This window comes from Taudactylus pleione, unplaced genomic scaffold (genome assembly GCF_031769625.1).
Source record: "Taudactylus pleione unplaced genomic scaffold, aTauple2 ptg000435l, whole genome shotgun sequence".
NCBI lineage: Eukaryota > Metazoa > Chordata > Amphibia > Anura > Myobatrachidae > Taudactylus > Taudactylus pleione.
In genome coordinates, this window is record NW_028284837.1 from 3,021,740 (window position 1) to 3,038,874 (window position 17,135).

At 44.0% G+C, this 17,135-nt stretch overlaps 1 protein-coding gene across 1 annotated transcript; it reads left to right on the forward strand.

Annotated features, from left to right (window-relative positions):
* Positions 1 to 1,096: 1,096 nt before the first annotated feature.
* On the forward strand, positions 1,097 to 12,320 carry LOC148505906 (vomeronasal type-2 receptor 26-like). Its single transcript, XM_088447622.1, has 3 exons — positions 1,097 to 1,192; positions 8,707 to 8,830; positions 11,416 to 12,320. Exons 1-3 carry the CDS (start codon positions 1,142 to 1,144, stop codon positions 12,318 to 12,320), a joined length of 1,080 nt encoding a protein of 359 aa, XP_088303748.1. The 5' UTR covers positions 1,097 to 1,141.
* Positions 12,321 to 17,135: the final 4,815 nt, after the last annotated feature.

The window sequence follows — 17,135 nt, forward strand, 5'->3', positions numbered from 1 at the left end:
TTGTCAACTTGCATCATGTCGACAGTCAGAGAAATTTACATGAGAATGTCGACATGATCATAATTTTTACATGCTGACATGATTAGAAAGTTGGCAAAACATCTAGTGGTAACTTACCAGCTGCTCCATCTGCTCCATCTGTATCTTTTGGGTCTGTAATGACACCAGGATGACTTCTGGTTGATCCTATTTGGCTTCCGTCGGTAAGTATGACTAACCCTAAACATTCCCATAGTGCCTAACCCTCCCACAGCATTTCCCAAACCTCCTCTGCTGGTCTGTGCATTGTGAACATATCAACATTTGTTCTACAACCCTCCTAATGTAATATATAGCTTAGATGTAAGAATTCGGGATGTAGTCAAGAAGCCGACGGTCTAAATACCGACCGCTGGCATTCCGATTGTCATATACTGGCAAGGTACTAAAGACAGGAGTCGAAAACTCGACACCTTTCATTAGACCTACGCCGGAAGAATGAAGGTAAGCCGGGTGCTGGGCGCGGACAGCCGCGCGGGGGGGTTAGGTTTTAGGGCTCCCATGAGGAATTAGGATCAGACACCACCCGGGAGGGTAAGGTTTAGGCTAGGGGAAGTGGGGGTTAGGGTTAGGCACCCCCAGGGGGAGGTTAGGGTTAGACACCCCCCCGGGAGACTTAGGTTTAGGCTGTGGGATTTGGGGGGATAGGTTTCGGCACTTAGAGGGGGATTAGGGTTAGGCACTTGGGGGGGAGGTTAGGGTTAGGCACCCCTAAGAGACGGTTAGGGTAGGGAATTAGGTTAGCAATACTTACCTTATTTAGCATTCGGGATCTTCACCTCTGCCGGGCTTCCGCTGTCGGGATTTGAACCGCCGGTCATGGGGCCAGCGGTAATACCTACTACACCCCAGAATTCCTATGACTTCAAGAACATGATTGAATGAGCTTCAGTGACTGTATTGTTTTTTTGTTTTGTTTTTGCAGATCTTGCGCTACATGCGGTCTGTTAGTTTCCAGACAAAAGATGATAGATATGTATATTTTGACTCCAATGGGAACCTTCCAGCTGTGTACGACATTGTGAACTGGCAGATTGGCCCCCAGGGTAGTGTACAGCAGGTGAAGGTGGGCAGCTACGACGGCAGTGCCAAGCAAGGGAACATGTTCATGGTGAACACCAGCGCCATCCAGTGGACTAGAGGGAAAATGCAGGTACGCAGAAATTAATCAATGAAGCCCGTGTTAGCATATCTACTGCACATTTTCATTATATTTATATTTATGTTTCAAGTTAACCAAAACCTAACCCCAAGTATTTATGTGGGGACTAGGACACACACTCTTCCTATGTCCCAGTCCCAAATATATAAATTCAGTGATATATTCCCAAACTCTAACCCTAAATTAACTTTAATGTTAATCTGAAAAATTTAACCCTAATATACTTTACACCCAATAATTAAATTTTGACCCACCTCCTATTTTAATCTTAAAATACAAACTGGCACAACTCCAGGACCAAACAATTTAACCTAACATTATTATTGGGCCTCATTCAGAGATGGACGCTAACGCGATCACAGCTGCGATTTCGTATGCAACAAAGCTGCAAAAATATACTACTGGTTGCAAAGCTTACCCTGGCATAAGGACGCCCACTGCTGCCTTCTCATATGCGCATGACGTCGCTCACCTGCGTACATATCGGTAACATTGACGCACATCGAGCAGCCATCTTGCCCTTGTGGCAGGTCTGGGGAGCTCTCCTGACATGCAGAGCTGCATAGGAGATCACAAGGGCTAATTTATACACGCCCACGAAACTGCGGTCAAACGGACAGACACGCCTGCGCTTTTCAAACCCTGACAGCCTGTCATTCACTTTGCGATGGATTCCTCTGTGCATCCGTAGTCGCAATGTGATTGCTGTGTGCACAGTCAGCTTATATGCATGCGCAATGGCAAATAATTGCTCGATCTGCGTCCATAATCGACATTGCGCCCAGCGCTGAATCAGACTCAGTAATCCTAAACCCATCCTAAATCTGTAATCTGAGACATGACAATCTTACCCGAACCTGAAGTCTCTGCCCACTGTATATTACACACAAAAGGGCCCATCTGAGTTCTATGCACCCCGACACACTTATATACCGGTATGATAACGCACCATTACAGGGTGACCATTGTGACAGTACAAAATTACTAATCATTTATTTTTGATACACAAGTGATGATTTTCTATCTATCTATCTATCTATCTATCTATCTATCTATCTATCTCATATCTATCTATCTATAGTATCTATCTATCTATCTATCTCATATCTATCTATCTACAGTATCTATCTATCTATCTATCTATCTATCTCATATCTATCTATCTATCTATCTATCTATCTATCTATCTATCTATCTCATATCTATCTATCTCATATCTATCTATCTATCTATCTATCTATCTCATATCTATCTATCTATCTATCTATCTATCTCATATCTATCTATCTGTCAATATCATATCTATCTATCTATCTATCTCATATCTATCTATCTATCTATCTATCTATCTCATATCTATCTATCTATCTCATATCTATCTATCTCATATCTATCTATCTATCTATCTATCTATCTATCTCATATCTATCTATCTATCTATCTCATATCTATCTATCTATCTATCTATCTATCTCATATCTATCTATCTGTCAATATCATATCTATCTATCTATCTATCTATCTATCTCATATCTATCTATCTATCTATCTATCTATCTATCTCATATCTATCTATCTATCTCATATCTATCTATCTCATATCTATCTATCTATCTATCTATCTCATATCTATCTATCTATCTCATATCTATCTATATATCTATCTATCTATCTATCTATCTCATATCTATCTATCTGTCTATCTCATATCTACCTATCTATCTATCTATCTCATATCTATCTATCTACCAATCTATCTCATATCTATCTATCTATCTATCTATCTATCAATCTATCTATCTACCAATCTATCTCATATCTATCTATATATCTATCTATCTATCACATTTCTATCTATCTAGTTATCTATCTCACAGGGGCGTATCTACCCATTGGCCAGGATGGGTAGATACGCCCAAAGGTGGGGCGCCATCTGGCAGTGCCACCAGCAGCCAAGGAGTGGACAAGTCCCCCGGGACCACAAGTGTAGGGCAGACGGCATTGAGAGCGGTCTGCCCTACACAGTTTACAAATAGACAGACGCCAGTGTTTGTAATAGCAGCCAGCTAATGAGAGTCAGACAGACTCTCATTTGCTGCTGCGTTGTCCGAGAAGGGAGCCGGGTGGAGCTCACTAATGAGCTCCGTCTTCCGGCTCCCCCCGCAGCATGTGATGGGAGAGACGTCAATGCAGGAGAAGAGCGGACCGGGACTCAGAGCGAACAGTGGCGATTGCGTCAGGAGCGGGGATCAGGCAAGTTGTATTTTTTTTCTGTGTGTGTGTAAGCCTGGCACTGCAGGGGGGGCAATGAAATAGTGGGTGGCCGCGACTGGGGGCACTTTATGGGGGGATGTCCATGACTGGGGGTACTGTACAGGGGTGACCACTACTGGGGGCAATTTGGGGCGAGTGGCCACTACTGGGGGCACTGTATAGGGGGGACTACTACTGGGGGTGCACTGTATAGGGGGGACTACTACTGGTCTCAATGCAGCATAGGGGGGACTACTACTGGGGGCACTGTATAGGGGGGGACTACTACTGGGGGCACTGTAAAGGGGGGTACTACTACTGGGGGCAATGCAGCATTGGGGGGACTACTACTGGGGGCACTGTATAGGGGGGACTACTACTGGGGGCACTGTATAGGGGGGACTACTACTGGGGGCACTGTAAAGGGGGGTACTACTACTGGGGGCAATGCAGCATTGGGGGGACTACTACTGGGGGCACTGTATAGGGGGGACTACTACTGGGGGCACTGTATAGGGGGGGACTACTACTGGGGGCACTGTAAAGGGGGGTACTACTACTGGGGGCAATGCAGCATTGGGGGGACTACTACTGGGGGCACTGTATAGGGGGTACTACAACTGGGGGCACTGTATAGGGGGGACTACTACTGGGGGCACTGTAAAGGGGGGGACTACTACTGGGGGCAATGCAGCATTGGTGGGACTACTACTGGGGGCAATGCTGCATAGGGGGAATACTATGGGGGGCACTGTATAGGGGGGACTACTACTGGGGGCAATGCAGCATAGGGGGGGACTACTTCTTGGGTATTACTACTGGGGGCACTGCATAGGGGGGTAGGGGGGCGTCAGTCCATTACATTGCCAGGGGCGCTTGGATCCCTAGATACACCGCTGCTATCTCATATCTATCTATATATCTATCTATCTCATATCTATCTATCTATCTAACTCATATCTATCTATATACCAATCTATCTCATATCTATCTATCTATCTATATCATATATATATATATATATATATATCATTTTATCTATCTCATATCTATCTCATATCTTTCTATTTATCTATCTATCTCATATCTATCTATCATCTATCTCATATCTATCTATCTCATGTCTATCATCTAACTAATATCAATCATCTATCTATCTATCTATCTATCTATCTATCTATCTATCTATCTCATATATATCTATCTCATATCTATCTCATATCTATCTATCTATCTCATATGTATCTATCTATATCATATATATCAATTTATCTATCTCATATCTATCTATTTATCTATCTACTGTATCTCATATCTAACTGTGTATATATATATATATATATATATATATATCTCATATCTATCATCTATCTATATCATATATATATATATATATATATATATATATATATATATATCATTTTATCTATCTCATATCAATCTATCTCATATCTTTCTACTTATCTATCTATCTCATATCTATCTATCTATCTATCATCTATCTCATATCTATCTATCTCATATCTATCTATCTATCTATCTATCTATCTATCTATCTATCTATCTATCTATCTATCTATCATCTATCTCATATCTATCTATCTCATATCAATCATCTATCTATCTATCTATCTATCTATCTATCTATCTATCTATCTATCTATCTATCTATCTATCTATCTATCTCATATATATCTATCTCATAGCTATCTCATATATATGCATGTATCTATCTATCTATCTATCTATCCATCTATTTATCTCATATCTATCTATCTATCTATCTATCTATCTATCTATCTATCTATCTATCTATCTCATATGTATCTATCTATATCATATATATCAATTTATCTATCTCATATCTATCTATTTATCTATCTACTGTATCTCATATCTAACTGTGTATTATCTATCTATATATATATATTAGGGGTGTGCACCGGCCACTTTTCGTGTTTTGTGTTTTGGTTTTGGATCTGGATCTTTCTTCGTGTTTTGGATCTGGATTGGTTTTGCCAAAACCACCCTTCCGTGTTTTGGGTTCTGGGTTTTGTGTTTTGGATCTGTATTTTTTTGAAAAAAAGTATAAAAACAGCTAAAATCACAGAATTTGTAGGTTTTTCTGCTCCTATGCTATTATTAACCTCAATAACCTTAATTTCCACTCATTTCCAGTCTATTCTGAACTCCTCACACCTCACAATAGTGTTTTTATGTCCAAAAGGTTGCACCGAGGTAGCTGGATGACTATGCTAAGCGACACGAGTGGGCGGCACAAACACGTGACCCATCTAGGCGTGAAACTGCAGTGGCAGACAGGATGGCAGTTTGAAAAACTAGGCCCCAAACTGTACATAATGCAAAGAAAAAAAAGAGGTGCAAGATGGAATTGTCCTTGGGCCCTCCCACCCACCCTTATGTTGTATAAACAGGACATGCACACTTTAACAAACCAATCATTTCAGCGCCAGGGTCTGCCACACAACTGTGGCTGAAATGATTGGTTCGTTTGGGCCCCCACAAAACAAGCTGGCAATTAATCTGTCCCTGCACAAACTGGCTCTACGGAGGCAAGATGTCATCCTCATCCTCCTCATCCACTGATTCCTCACCCTCTTCAGTGTGTACATCCTCATCCTCACAGAGTATTAATTTGTCCCCGCTGGAACCACAGGTACCTCTGTACGTTCTGGAGGCTGGTCTCCCTGGAAGAGTTGATAATTCATTTTATGAACATCATCTTCTCCACATTTTGTGGAAGCAACCTCCTACGCCTTTCGCTGACAAGGTTCCCGGCTGCACTAAACACTCTTTCAGAGTACACACTGGAGGGGGGGCAACTCAGGTAAAATAGAGCCAGTTTGTACAGGGACCTCCAAATTGCTTCTTTTTCCTGCCAGTACAGGTACGGACTGTCTGACATGCCTACTTGGATGCTGTCACCGATGTAATCCTTTAACAGACAGACGCACGCTTGTCGCTGCTGCTTTGAGGATGCAAGTGCGGCTACAGCCCACACAATTCACAAAGACAGAAAAAAGAAGAAGAATATTTTTATTGTTTGTGTAGCACACTTTGAAGGTGTCACCACCCTTTAACAGACAGACGCACGCTTGTCGCTGCTGCTTTGAGGATGCAAGTGCGGCTACATCGCACACAAGTCACAAACACATTAAAAAAATAGTTTTTTATTTTTTGGAGCACTTTGAGAGTTACACCACCCTTTAACAGACAGACGCACGCTTGTCGCTGCTGCTTTGAGGATGCAAGTGCGGCTACAGCCCACACAATTCACAAACACAGAAAATATTTTTTTTTTGGTTTGGAGTGTACTTTGGGGGTTACAGCACCCTTTAACGGTCAAGCCAGCCGGCCCTTTACTTATGACACAGGCACACGCTTGGCACTACTTTGTTGATGCAAGTGCGGCTACTGCGCACACAATTCACAAACACACAAAAAATATTATTTTTTTAGCACTTGGGGGGAGCACCCCTGATGGACAGAGCACCCCCTGGACAACACTACAGCACCCCTTTAGGACTGGGACACTGCACAGGACTTTGGAGTGGACACAGCCCCTATGGAGAACTGACTGCACAACACAGTCCAGCCAGCCCCTATGGACTTTGAAGTAGTGGACACAGCCCCTATTAACAACAGCAGCACAGCACAACACAGCCAGCCCCTATGGACTTTGAAGTAGTGGACAACAGCAGCACAGCACAACACTACTCTGCACTACACTACACTACACTACACAGCCCAGCCAGCCCTAACTCCCACCCTCCCTCTTCACTGTCCACAGCCGAGTGAGAAAATGGCGCCGACGCGGGTACCTTATATAGGATCCAAAACCCGCGAGACTCGGAAGGCGGGATGATGACGTTTTGCCTCGATTTCAGATCCGAGTCAGGCGGGAAAAGTCGAGCCTGACTCGGATCGGCCTCGGATCGGGGGGGCTCGGGGGGGTTCGGATTTCAGAAATCCGAACCCGCTCACCCCTAATATATATATCTCATATCTATCATCTATCTCATATCTATCTATCTCATATGTATCTATCTATTTATCTCATATCTATCTATCTATCTCATATGTATCTATCTATATCATATATATCAATTTATTTATCTCATATCTATCTATTTCTCTATCTACTGTATCTCATATCTAACTGTGTATTATCTATCTATAAATATATATATATATATATATATATACCTATCTCATATCTATCATCTATCTGTCTATCTATCCATCTATCTATCTATTTATCCATCTTTATCTATCTATATTGTATATATATATATATATATATATATATATATTCCTGTACATTCTAGTTTTTTATAATTGGTATAACTTCATTGTTCATTGGGAAAACTTTGGTGTTATAAGGAGCAATCGTTACATACTGTATATTGCAATGTACAGTATATTATGTCACATAAATTGCAGCCTTGTGTCTTTACGTGGTCACAAAACACCTCTTTAACTAATTAAAATATCCTGAAAATGTACTCTAGGCAGTATAGTATCCCATAGCCAAATGTTGGGGTTCGGTATGAAACCCCGGCACTCGGGATGCCTGCTGTCAAAAGACCGATAGCGGCATCCCGATGCTGAGAATCCCGACAGGGGAGAGGTAAATCTAATCCTCCCCCCTTAGTGCCTATCCCTAACCCCTGGTTGTGCCTAACCCTAACCTCCCCCCTCCCATCGCCTAACCCGCTGTAGATCTCCAGCTGTACTTACCATCGGCTTGTCGGCTGTCGGGATCCCAGTGTCGGCATTTCCCCTCTTGTCGGGAATCTGGTGCTGGTGTCTTGTCCCCGGTTCTGGATTCCAGGGCTGAGATTTTGTCACCCGGCATGCCAATGGTCTGCGTTTTACCTACATCCCAAATGATGCATATTTAAATTTGAACATTGTTCAATATTGAGAATGAAATATATTCTGTACATACAGTATATGGGATGTTTCTGTATACATAGACTGCATTACTCTGAGTACTGATTCAATCAACCTCATGTCACCACCATTTTGGTATTTGTGTGACTCAGGGGGAGATGTACCGAGTCTCGGAGAGAGACAAAGTAGAGCAGTTGCTCATAGCAGCCAATCAGCTTCCAGCTGTCAGTTATCTAGCACAGTCTATGATATGACAGTAAGAAGCTGATTGGCTGTTTTGGACATCTTCTCCAAGGCTTGATATATCTCCCCCTGAGCCCCTATCTTCTCCCCAGATCCCGGTCTCTATCTGCAGTCACAGTTGTCCGCCAGGCTTCAGGAAAGTCGCTATACCAGGAAAGCCTGTGTGCTGCTTCCAGTGTGTAGCATGTCCTCCGGGCGATATCTCCAATCAGACAGGTAATGTACAAGATCAATATACCCTAATAAAAAAATGACAGACAGCTGATGCTCTTGTTGCATGTCCTGATGGGATGGGATGAAGGTAAAAACACGGTGGCTGCAGTTATTGGAGCTGCTGTGACATCACTGGGCTTGCCCATGACGTCACTATGATCTTGTGGAGGGTGTGGACTTCCAGGGAGTGACAACAAAATTCTGGCTTATCCTCAGAGACAGGGCGAGTACCTTGGGGGCAGCCCGGCATCTCTGGGAGTTATGAAACTGGGGGTGTGCCAGGAGGCCATGCCCCCTCCCTGCAAGAACACGCACCCTTTTGGCATTAGGGGGTTTCCTTGCCGCACTGGGGGGTAAAATTATTAACATTCATGTTGGTCCCGATTTGCATTTTTGGGTGATAATATCACTTTTTTGCAAATCGGGAATTTACTGTCATTAAAGTCGGGTGATTTCTTCATTTTTTTCAGGTTGAAATTCGGCCGTTTTGAACAATAGAAATGATATCACCATAGGCTAAAATCAGAAGTACTTTTCACTTTTTTAATGCAAAAGTTTATATTATGGTTCCCACCATTGACTTCAATGGAGTAGCCATTCATTGGCTGAGAGAGGCGGGGGCTCACCTCTCTCAGCCAATGAACGCTCAGATACGGCTTTATAAAGGCAGAAGCCGCGTCTGAGCGTTTCATTCGGGAGATATCAACCATCCTGGTTGGTATCTGTTGCATGGGTTGGTATTTTCGTTTTTTTGTATTCTGAAGACCTTGGATGCCTACTTTGGACTATGGGACCACTCCGGTAATGTATGTGAATATTAGTGTGTGCGTATGTATGTAATAAAACTGTACTTTCATGGTGTTTGTGTTTTTTTACAATTTTTTTACAGGTGAACTACAGGTACCAGCGGCCCTTATTGTCCCGCATGCTGGTACTTGTGGATCTCCAAGTACCAGCATGCGGGGGAGGCTTGCTGGGACCTGTAGTTCCACTGTGAATACAATGTTGTTAATTCTATTTTTTACACACTACATACACTATTAACCCACCACCCTAGGGTGGCGGGGATAGCCCAAGGCTATCAGCCTAGGCCAGGGGTGCCCTGGAGAGGGGGACCCCTTTATTGGGAGGGTCCCCAACTCCCCAGGGATCCCTGGCCTGGGCTGACTAGCTAGGACTGATGCTGCGGCTGGGGGGCCCGGTGAAAGGGCTCCCCTGGCTGTGGCATCAGCCCCCCACTAGAAAGGGTCTGGTGTTGGTTTTAATTATAGGGGGACCCCTACGCAATTTTTTTTTCCCTAGAATTAAACCAGGACTGCCCCTGCAGCCTGGTGCTGGTACCTAATTTGCGGCAGAACCCTACGCGTTTTGTTCCTCATAATTTTAGGTACCAGGACAGGCTGGCAAGTATGGGGCTGGTTATCCTTTTGGGGGGAACCCACGTCAATTTTTTAAAACAAATTTAACTCTAAAAAATAAAAAAAGAACAAACAGTCTGCACATGTTTCACTGATATGGGCAGGCTGCTTGTTCGGGAGACAAATTCAGCCGCTTTAATCGGGACTTCAAATCGGACAGGATCGACCAAATACACCATCAATCAAAATGATCCTGTCGAAACCGGGACCTTGATATTAAAAGTGTAAAAAAATGTCAGTTTTTGATGGATCCAAGCTGATTTGAAAAACGGGATAAATCGGGACCAACACGAATGTTAATAAATTTAACCCTGGGAGTCACTAATACTAGTGCAACCACTGCCCATAGGTTGGAGTTCACCAATCTCTTTACATAACATTACCTCACTCTAATATGGCAGCCTTTTGTAGAAGGGTGAAAGGGAGCATGGTAGAACTGTTAGCTAAAGATAAAACTTTTAGCTCCAGTTGCAGTATTTTAACTTTACTTGCGGTAAGTCGATCTGCGCATGATCACTGAGAGAATGCAATGAGCGTGATTGCATAATGCAGACCTGTGCTATCTGGAAATTGCAGGTGGAACAAAGGGGGAAGAGGCAGTATGATGTAGGCCAAGTACAGCATACCTCCCAACTGTCCTGATTTTAGTGGGACAGCCCCACTTTTCAGGGACCGTCCTACCATCCAACGCATGAGTCGCTGTGTCCTGCTCTCACCCACTGCTCTGCTTATTAGAGCATGTGGTGACAAGATGGCATGAGTGTCTTTACAATAGAGTAAGGGGGCAGTTCTCGGAGAGCTGGTCATGACCCCAACATAACTAAAACAGGTTGTGGCTCGCGGGCACAAAATTTCCTGCGGGGCAAAGTCCCCTGCAGTAAGTTCCCTTTATTGCAGGCACCTTCGGCATGCAAGGTTCTGATCTGCTCTTCCAAAAACTCGGGCGGTATGAGTACACGAGGTGGCAAGCAGAAATGTCGGCAACGTCGGCACTGACAGCTATCGGCTCAAACAATTGAATCCCCTAGAATGTACGTATTGTGAACAAAGCTTTTCCCAGACAAGATGAACCAATGTACCATATCTGCTTACTAAGAAAAGGATTGATAAATATTGTTTAACCAATAAGTACTCATTTCACATGCTGATATATGGTTTCTTCTCTGCCAGACTCAGTTGACTGTTTTCAATGCCCATGGGACCAGTGGCCGAGTGGAGAGCAGAATCGATGCCTTCTGAAGATGATTGAGTTTCTTTCCTATGAAGAGCCATTAGGAGCCACTTTGGTGGCCACCAGTTTCTTCTCTTGCACAATCCCAGTTGCCGTGTTAGGAATTTTCATCCACTACAATACCACTCCCATTGTCAGAGCCAATAACTACTCGCTAAGTTGTCTTCTTCTCTTGTCATTGTCTCTCTGCTTCCTATGTTCTTTAACTTTCATTGGCTATCCACAGCCCCAAAAATGCCTTCTGCGCCAGGTGGCATTTGGCATGAGTTTTTCGCTATGTGTCTCTTGTGTCCTGGCCAAAACGATCACAGTTGTAATAGCCTTTAAAGCCACCAAGCCAGACAGCAGCTTAAGGAAATGGACTGGGACAAAGGTGTCCTACTTCGTAATAGGGATCTGTATTTTCATACAGCTCTGTGTATGCATAATGTGGTTGTCCCTCTCCCCACCATTCCCAGAACAAGACATCCTCAGCCAGCCTGGAGTAATCATTGCTCACTGTAATGAAGGATCCTCCACTGCCTTCTGGTGCATGCTTGGATACCTCGGTCTTCTGGCCACCATCAGCTTTGTACTTGCTTTCCTTGCTCGAAAACTTCCAGATAGCTTCAATGAGGCCAAATTCATCACCTTCAGCATGATGGCCTTTCTTACTGTCTGGGTGTCTTTTATCCCAGCCTACCTTAGTGCCCGTGGCAAGTTTACCATGGCCATGGAGATCTTTGCCATTCTGACTTCAAGTTGGGCGTTGGTCATATGTCTCTTTATGCCTAAGTGTTTCATCATGCTCTTCAGCCCAGAACTGAACACTAAAGGCCACCTGATGGGGAAAAGTAAAAAATAAAAAGAAATTAAAAATATATTTTTTTATATTAATTCATAAAGGAAATAATGTGCAAGTTAGAAGTACCACATGTTGGAGAACATTACTGTAGGTGAAATATACAAATATATATTTAAACATATCTTCACAATACCAGCAGGAATGAGGGGCATTGCATTTTTTATTTGTTTATTTTAGCCAATCAAGTTTTGCGGTTGAACACAACACTAATAGAGGCATAGGTGTATCTATAATGGGTATAGGGTGTACAGTATTCACAGGCCCGTGGGTCCAGGGGGGACCCACATTGCACAACCTGCTCCCAGAGCATACCTCATACTGTTGCCAACAAGTGGGTCTCTCTGCGACCGATGCCATCTTCCCAGTCCTACAGTATCTCTAGGAAGATGATGCTGGCCACAGAAAGTAGGGGTAGGCACAGAAATCCAACTATTGTGCATGCATATCCTGACTATAAGCACAAATGCGCTCTTGCATATGGAGCCGCTGATATTAGAAATGGTGAGGCAAAGCAATGGCCATTTTTGGGTGGTGACTGCGAGGTGGCCTGAAGTGAAGCTCGGGTGAGTTATGGGAGTGTCGTGGGGATGTGTCAGTGAAAGCGGCTGCGTTCCCAGCCACAGCCACAGAGGCCGTGTTTAGATAGATTTCAGACGGAGACACAGTCATAGGCTCATGCAGTTGTTGATGGTGAATTGTTCAGAACCACCGGTGTGGTTCCCCAATGGGGTTTCCCCACACAGGTTTGAATCCTGTTCGTGATGCCAAATTGTCATATGACCCTAAAGATAGTGTATATAGGTCATGGTGTGCTTGTCATACCTGTCTCCCCAGCAAAGTCTTGTCATTCCCAGCCTCTTTTCTGACTCAAAATCACTACTGCTTCTGGTCCCCCTGTGTGCTTAGGCAGAGAGATGAGGACAAGTAGAAAAGGGAGGGGGGTTTAACCCCCTATTGTTCCTCAGCACACTGAATTATAATTGCAACAATATATGAACACTATATGGTAATAGAACTTCAGAGATATTGGTTGCATGCATTTGCAAATACATGGGAAGCTGCTAGGCCACGTCACAGCTTCTCTGTCACTAGCAGTCCCTAACACTAAGGGGTTCATGTCCGAGGTGCAGAGCACCCCAAAAAACATCCAGCCCAGGACCCCCCCAGGGCATCACACGAAAATGGAAAAAGAGTGACAGTGCAGTGTAAAGTATAGATGTGTGCGAGTAGTTAATAAGTGTTGAAAAAGAGGTTAAAATATATGTGAAAAAATTACATGAATAAAAAACAAACATAAAAGGTGATGTGAAAAGTAACTATGTGTATTAAGTGGTGATGCCCTGAGGAGGCCCAGCCAGAGTAGCCTCAGGGGCCCTATGCCCAAATGCTCACCCCAAATGTAATATATGCCAATTATAAGGCCTCATAATAAAGGCACATATATATTTTGGCAAATGTAAGGCCTCATGATAAAGGCACATACATAAATGCATCCAAATTGAGAGCCAGCTTACCTGGGAGTCACTCCTGGGAACTCCAACTAGCACTACTAGAACCAGCATGCCCTGCTAATGCTGGCTCATTCATGCATCTCATGACCACAAACAAAAAAAATGGCGCTGCTCAATCTATCTGGTAGTACTTTTCAGGTGCATGAAAGGGAGGGGTCATACCAAGAAGAAAAGGGAGGGGGGTTAACCCCCTATTGTTCCTCAGCACATTGAATTGTACTTGCAACAATACATGAACACTATATGGTAATAGAACTTCAGAGATATTGGTTGCATGCATTTGCAAATACATGGGAAGCTGCTAGGCAACATCACGGCTTCTCTGTCACTAGCAGTCCCTAACACTAAGGGGTTCACGTCCGGGGCGCGGAGCACCCCAAAAACGTCCAGCCCAGGACCCCCCAGGGCATCACACGAAAATGGAAAAAGAGTGACAGTGCAGTGTACAGTATAGATGTGTGTGAGTAGTTAATAAGTCTTGACAGAGAGGTTAAAATATATGTGAAAAAATTACATGAATAAAAATCAAACATAAAAGGTGATGTGAAAAGTAACTATGTGTATTAAGTGGTGATGCCCTGAGGAGGCCCAGCCAGAGTAGCCTCAGGGGCCTCTTTTTCAACATTTATTAACTACTCGCACACATCTATACTTTACACTGCACTGTCTCTCTTTTTCCATTTTCGTGTGATGCCCTGGGGGGGTCCTGGGCTGGACGTTTTTTGGGCTGCTCTGTGCCTCGGACGTGAACCCCTTAGTGTTAGGGACTGCTAGTGACAGAGAAGCCATGACGTGGCCTAGCAGCTTCCCATGTATTTGCAAATGCATGCAACCAGAGAGATGAGGACCCCAGAGACAACCCCCCCAAACAAGTCACCACACGTGTGGACAGTGACTATAAAGTTTATTTATCTGGAACATTACTGTCACGTCACTTGGAGATAAAACATTAGGTTTGTAGTAACATATATAATGAAATTTACTTTTGGTTAATACATCAACACCATATATAAAACTAATTAAGTTTACAAGAGACACATCTTGTAAATAGGTTACTAGATTCACAATGAACATGCATGTATAGCAAAGAACAAAACAGCCTAACCACTGTGTACACTGCCTCCATTAACTGAGCATAAGTAATAATAAACTGCAGACTGTTCCTGTTTGTGTTTCCCTTTGGTAAAGTTCCCAAACACTGTCTCTCCTCAGATGTGAGGTAATACTGAGAGGACTTAGGGTAGTATAAACAATCTCTCCAGTATTCTCCTATTTAGGTGTATTCCAGCAATATTATGAATTGCTACCAGGTGACAGGGATGGGCTGAAGGTAAGCTGGTAGCACAGTTGTTAACAGTTTCCTTCTCAGCGACAAGCTGGCTATGTACTAAAGAAAAGAGTTCCCTTTGCTGATTGCAGTATGAAGAAATAGTGCACTTTCCTCTAGCTGATTGTAGTATGAAGAAATAGTACACTTTCCTCTAGCTGATTGTAGTATGAAGAAATAGTGCACTTTCCTCTAGCTGATTGTAGTATGAAGAAATAGTACACTTTCCTCTAGCTGATTGCAGTATGAACTGGATAATACAGTGGTGCTGATATGTCTCTCACTGACTTTTATGCTGTACAGTGGCACTAATATGAGGTTCTCCTAACTTGACTGAAATACTAAACGGAAAGCAGGGAACAGCTGGCTGCTGCGAGTCTCTAGCTGAGACTGGAAGGCAATGTATAGGCTGCTCAATGTCTCCACAGCGTTGCTCCCACACTGGTTGGCATCCCCAAGTTCCCCAGATAAGTGGCTATTTTAGCAGATGATACACAGCAAAGTACAATATATAGACAAACAGGCTCCTTTGGGCAAAGCTGTGGTGCTCTGCTCCCTTTCCTTACACTGGGCTGACTTTCCTTGCAGACTAACATGTAGGGGAGGGAGAGTGGTGCTCTCTAACTGGCTCACTGACTGGTGATGGCAGGCTGTGGTAATAATTCTCTCTGACTGGTGATGGCAGGCTTTGGTAATAAGTCTCTCTGGTGATGGCAGGCTGTGGTAATAAGTCTCTCTGGCTGGTGATGGCAGGTTGTGGTAATAAGTCTCTGGCAGGTGATGGCAGGCTGTGGTAATAAGTCTCTCTGACTGGTGATGGCAGGCTGTGGTAATAAGTCTTTCTGGCTGGTGATGGCAGGCTGTGGTAATAAGTCTCTAACTGGTGATGGCAGGCTGTGGTAATAAGTTTCTCCGACTGGTGATGGCAGACTGTGGTAATAAGTTTCTCCGGCTGGTGATGCAGGCTGTGGTAATAAGTCTCTCTGGCTGGTGAAGGCATGCTGTGGTAATAAGTCTCTCTGACTGGTGATGGCAGGCTGTGGTAATAAGTCTTTCTGGCTGGTGATGGCAGGCTGTGGTAATAAGTCTCTCTGGCTGGTGAAGGCAGGCTGTGGTAATAAGTCTTTATGGCTGGTGATGGCAGGCTGTGGTAATAAGTCTCTCTGGCTGGTGAAGGCAGGCTGTGGTAATAAGTCTCTCTGACTGGTGATGGCAGGCTGTGGTAATAAGACTCTATGACTGGTGATGGCAGGCTGTGGTAATAAGTCTCTCTGACTGGTGATGGCAGGCTGTGGTAATAAGTTTCTCCGGCTGGTGATGCAGGCTGTGGTAATAAGTCTCTCTGGCTGGTGAAGGCATGCTGTGGTAATAAGTCTCTCTGACTGGTGATGGCAGGCTGTGGTAATAAGTCTTTCTGGCTGGTGATGGCAGGCTGTGGTAATAAGTCTCTCTGGCTGGTGAAGGCAGGCTGTGGTAATAAGTCTTTATGGCTGGTGATGGCAGGCTGTGGTAATAAGTCTCTCTGGCTGGTGAAGGCAGGCTGTGGTAATAAGTCTCTCTGACTGGTGATGGCAGGCTGTGGTAATAAGTCTCTCTGACTGGTGATGGCAGGCTGTGGTAATAAGTCTTTCTGGCTGGTGATGGCAGGCTGTGGTAATAAGTCTCTCTGGCTGGTGATGGCAGGCTGTGGTAATAAGTCTCACTGACTGGTGATGGCAGGCTGTGGTAATAAGTCTCTCTGACTGGTGATGGCAGGCTGTGGTAATAAGTCTCTCTGGCTGGCGAAAGCAGGCTGTGGTAATAAGTCTCTCTGGCTGGTGAAGGCAGGCTGTGGTAATAAGTCTGTGACTCTTGATGGCAGGCTGTGGTAATAAGTCTCTCTGACTGGTGATGGCAGGCTGTGGTAATAAGTCTCTCTGGCTGGTGATGCAGGCTGTGGTAATAAGTCTGTGACTCTTGAAGGTAGGCTGTGGTAAT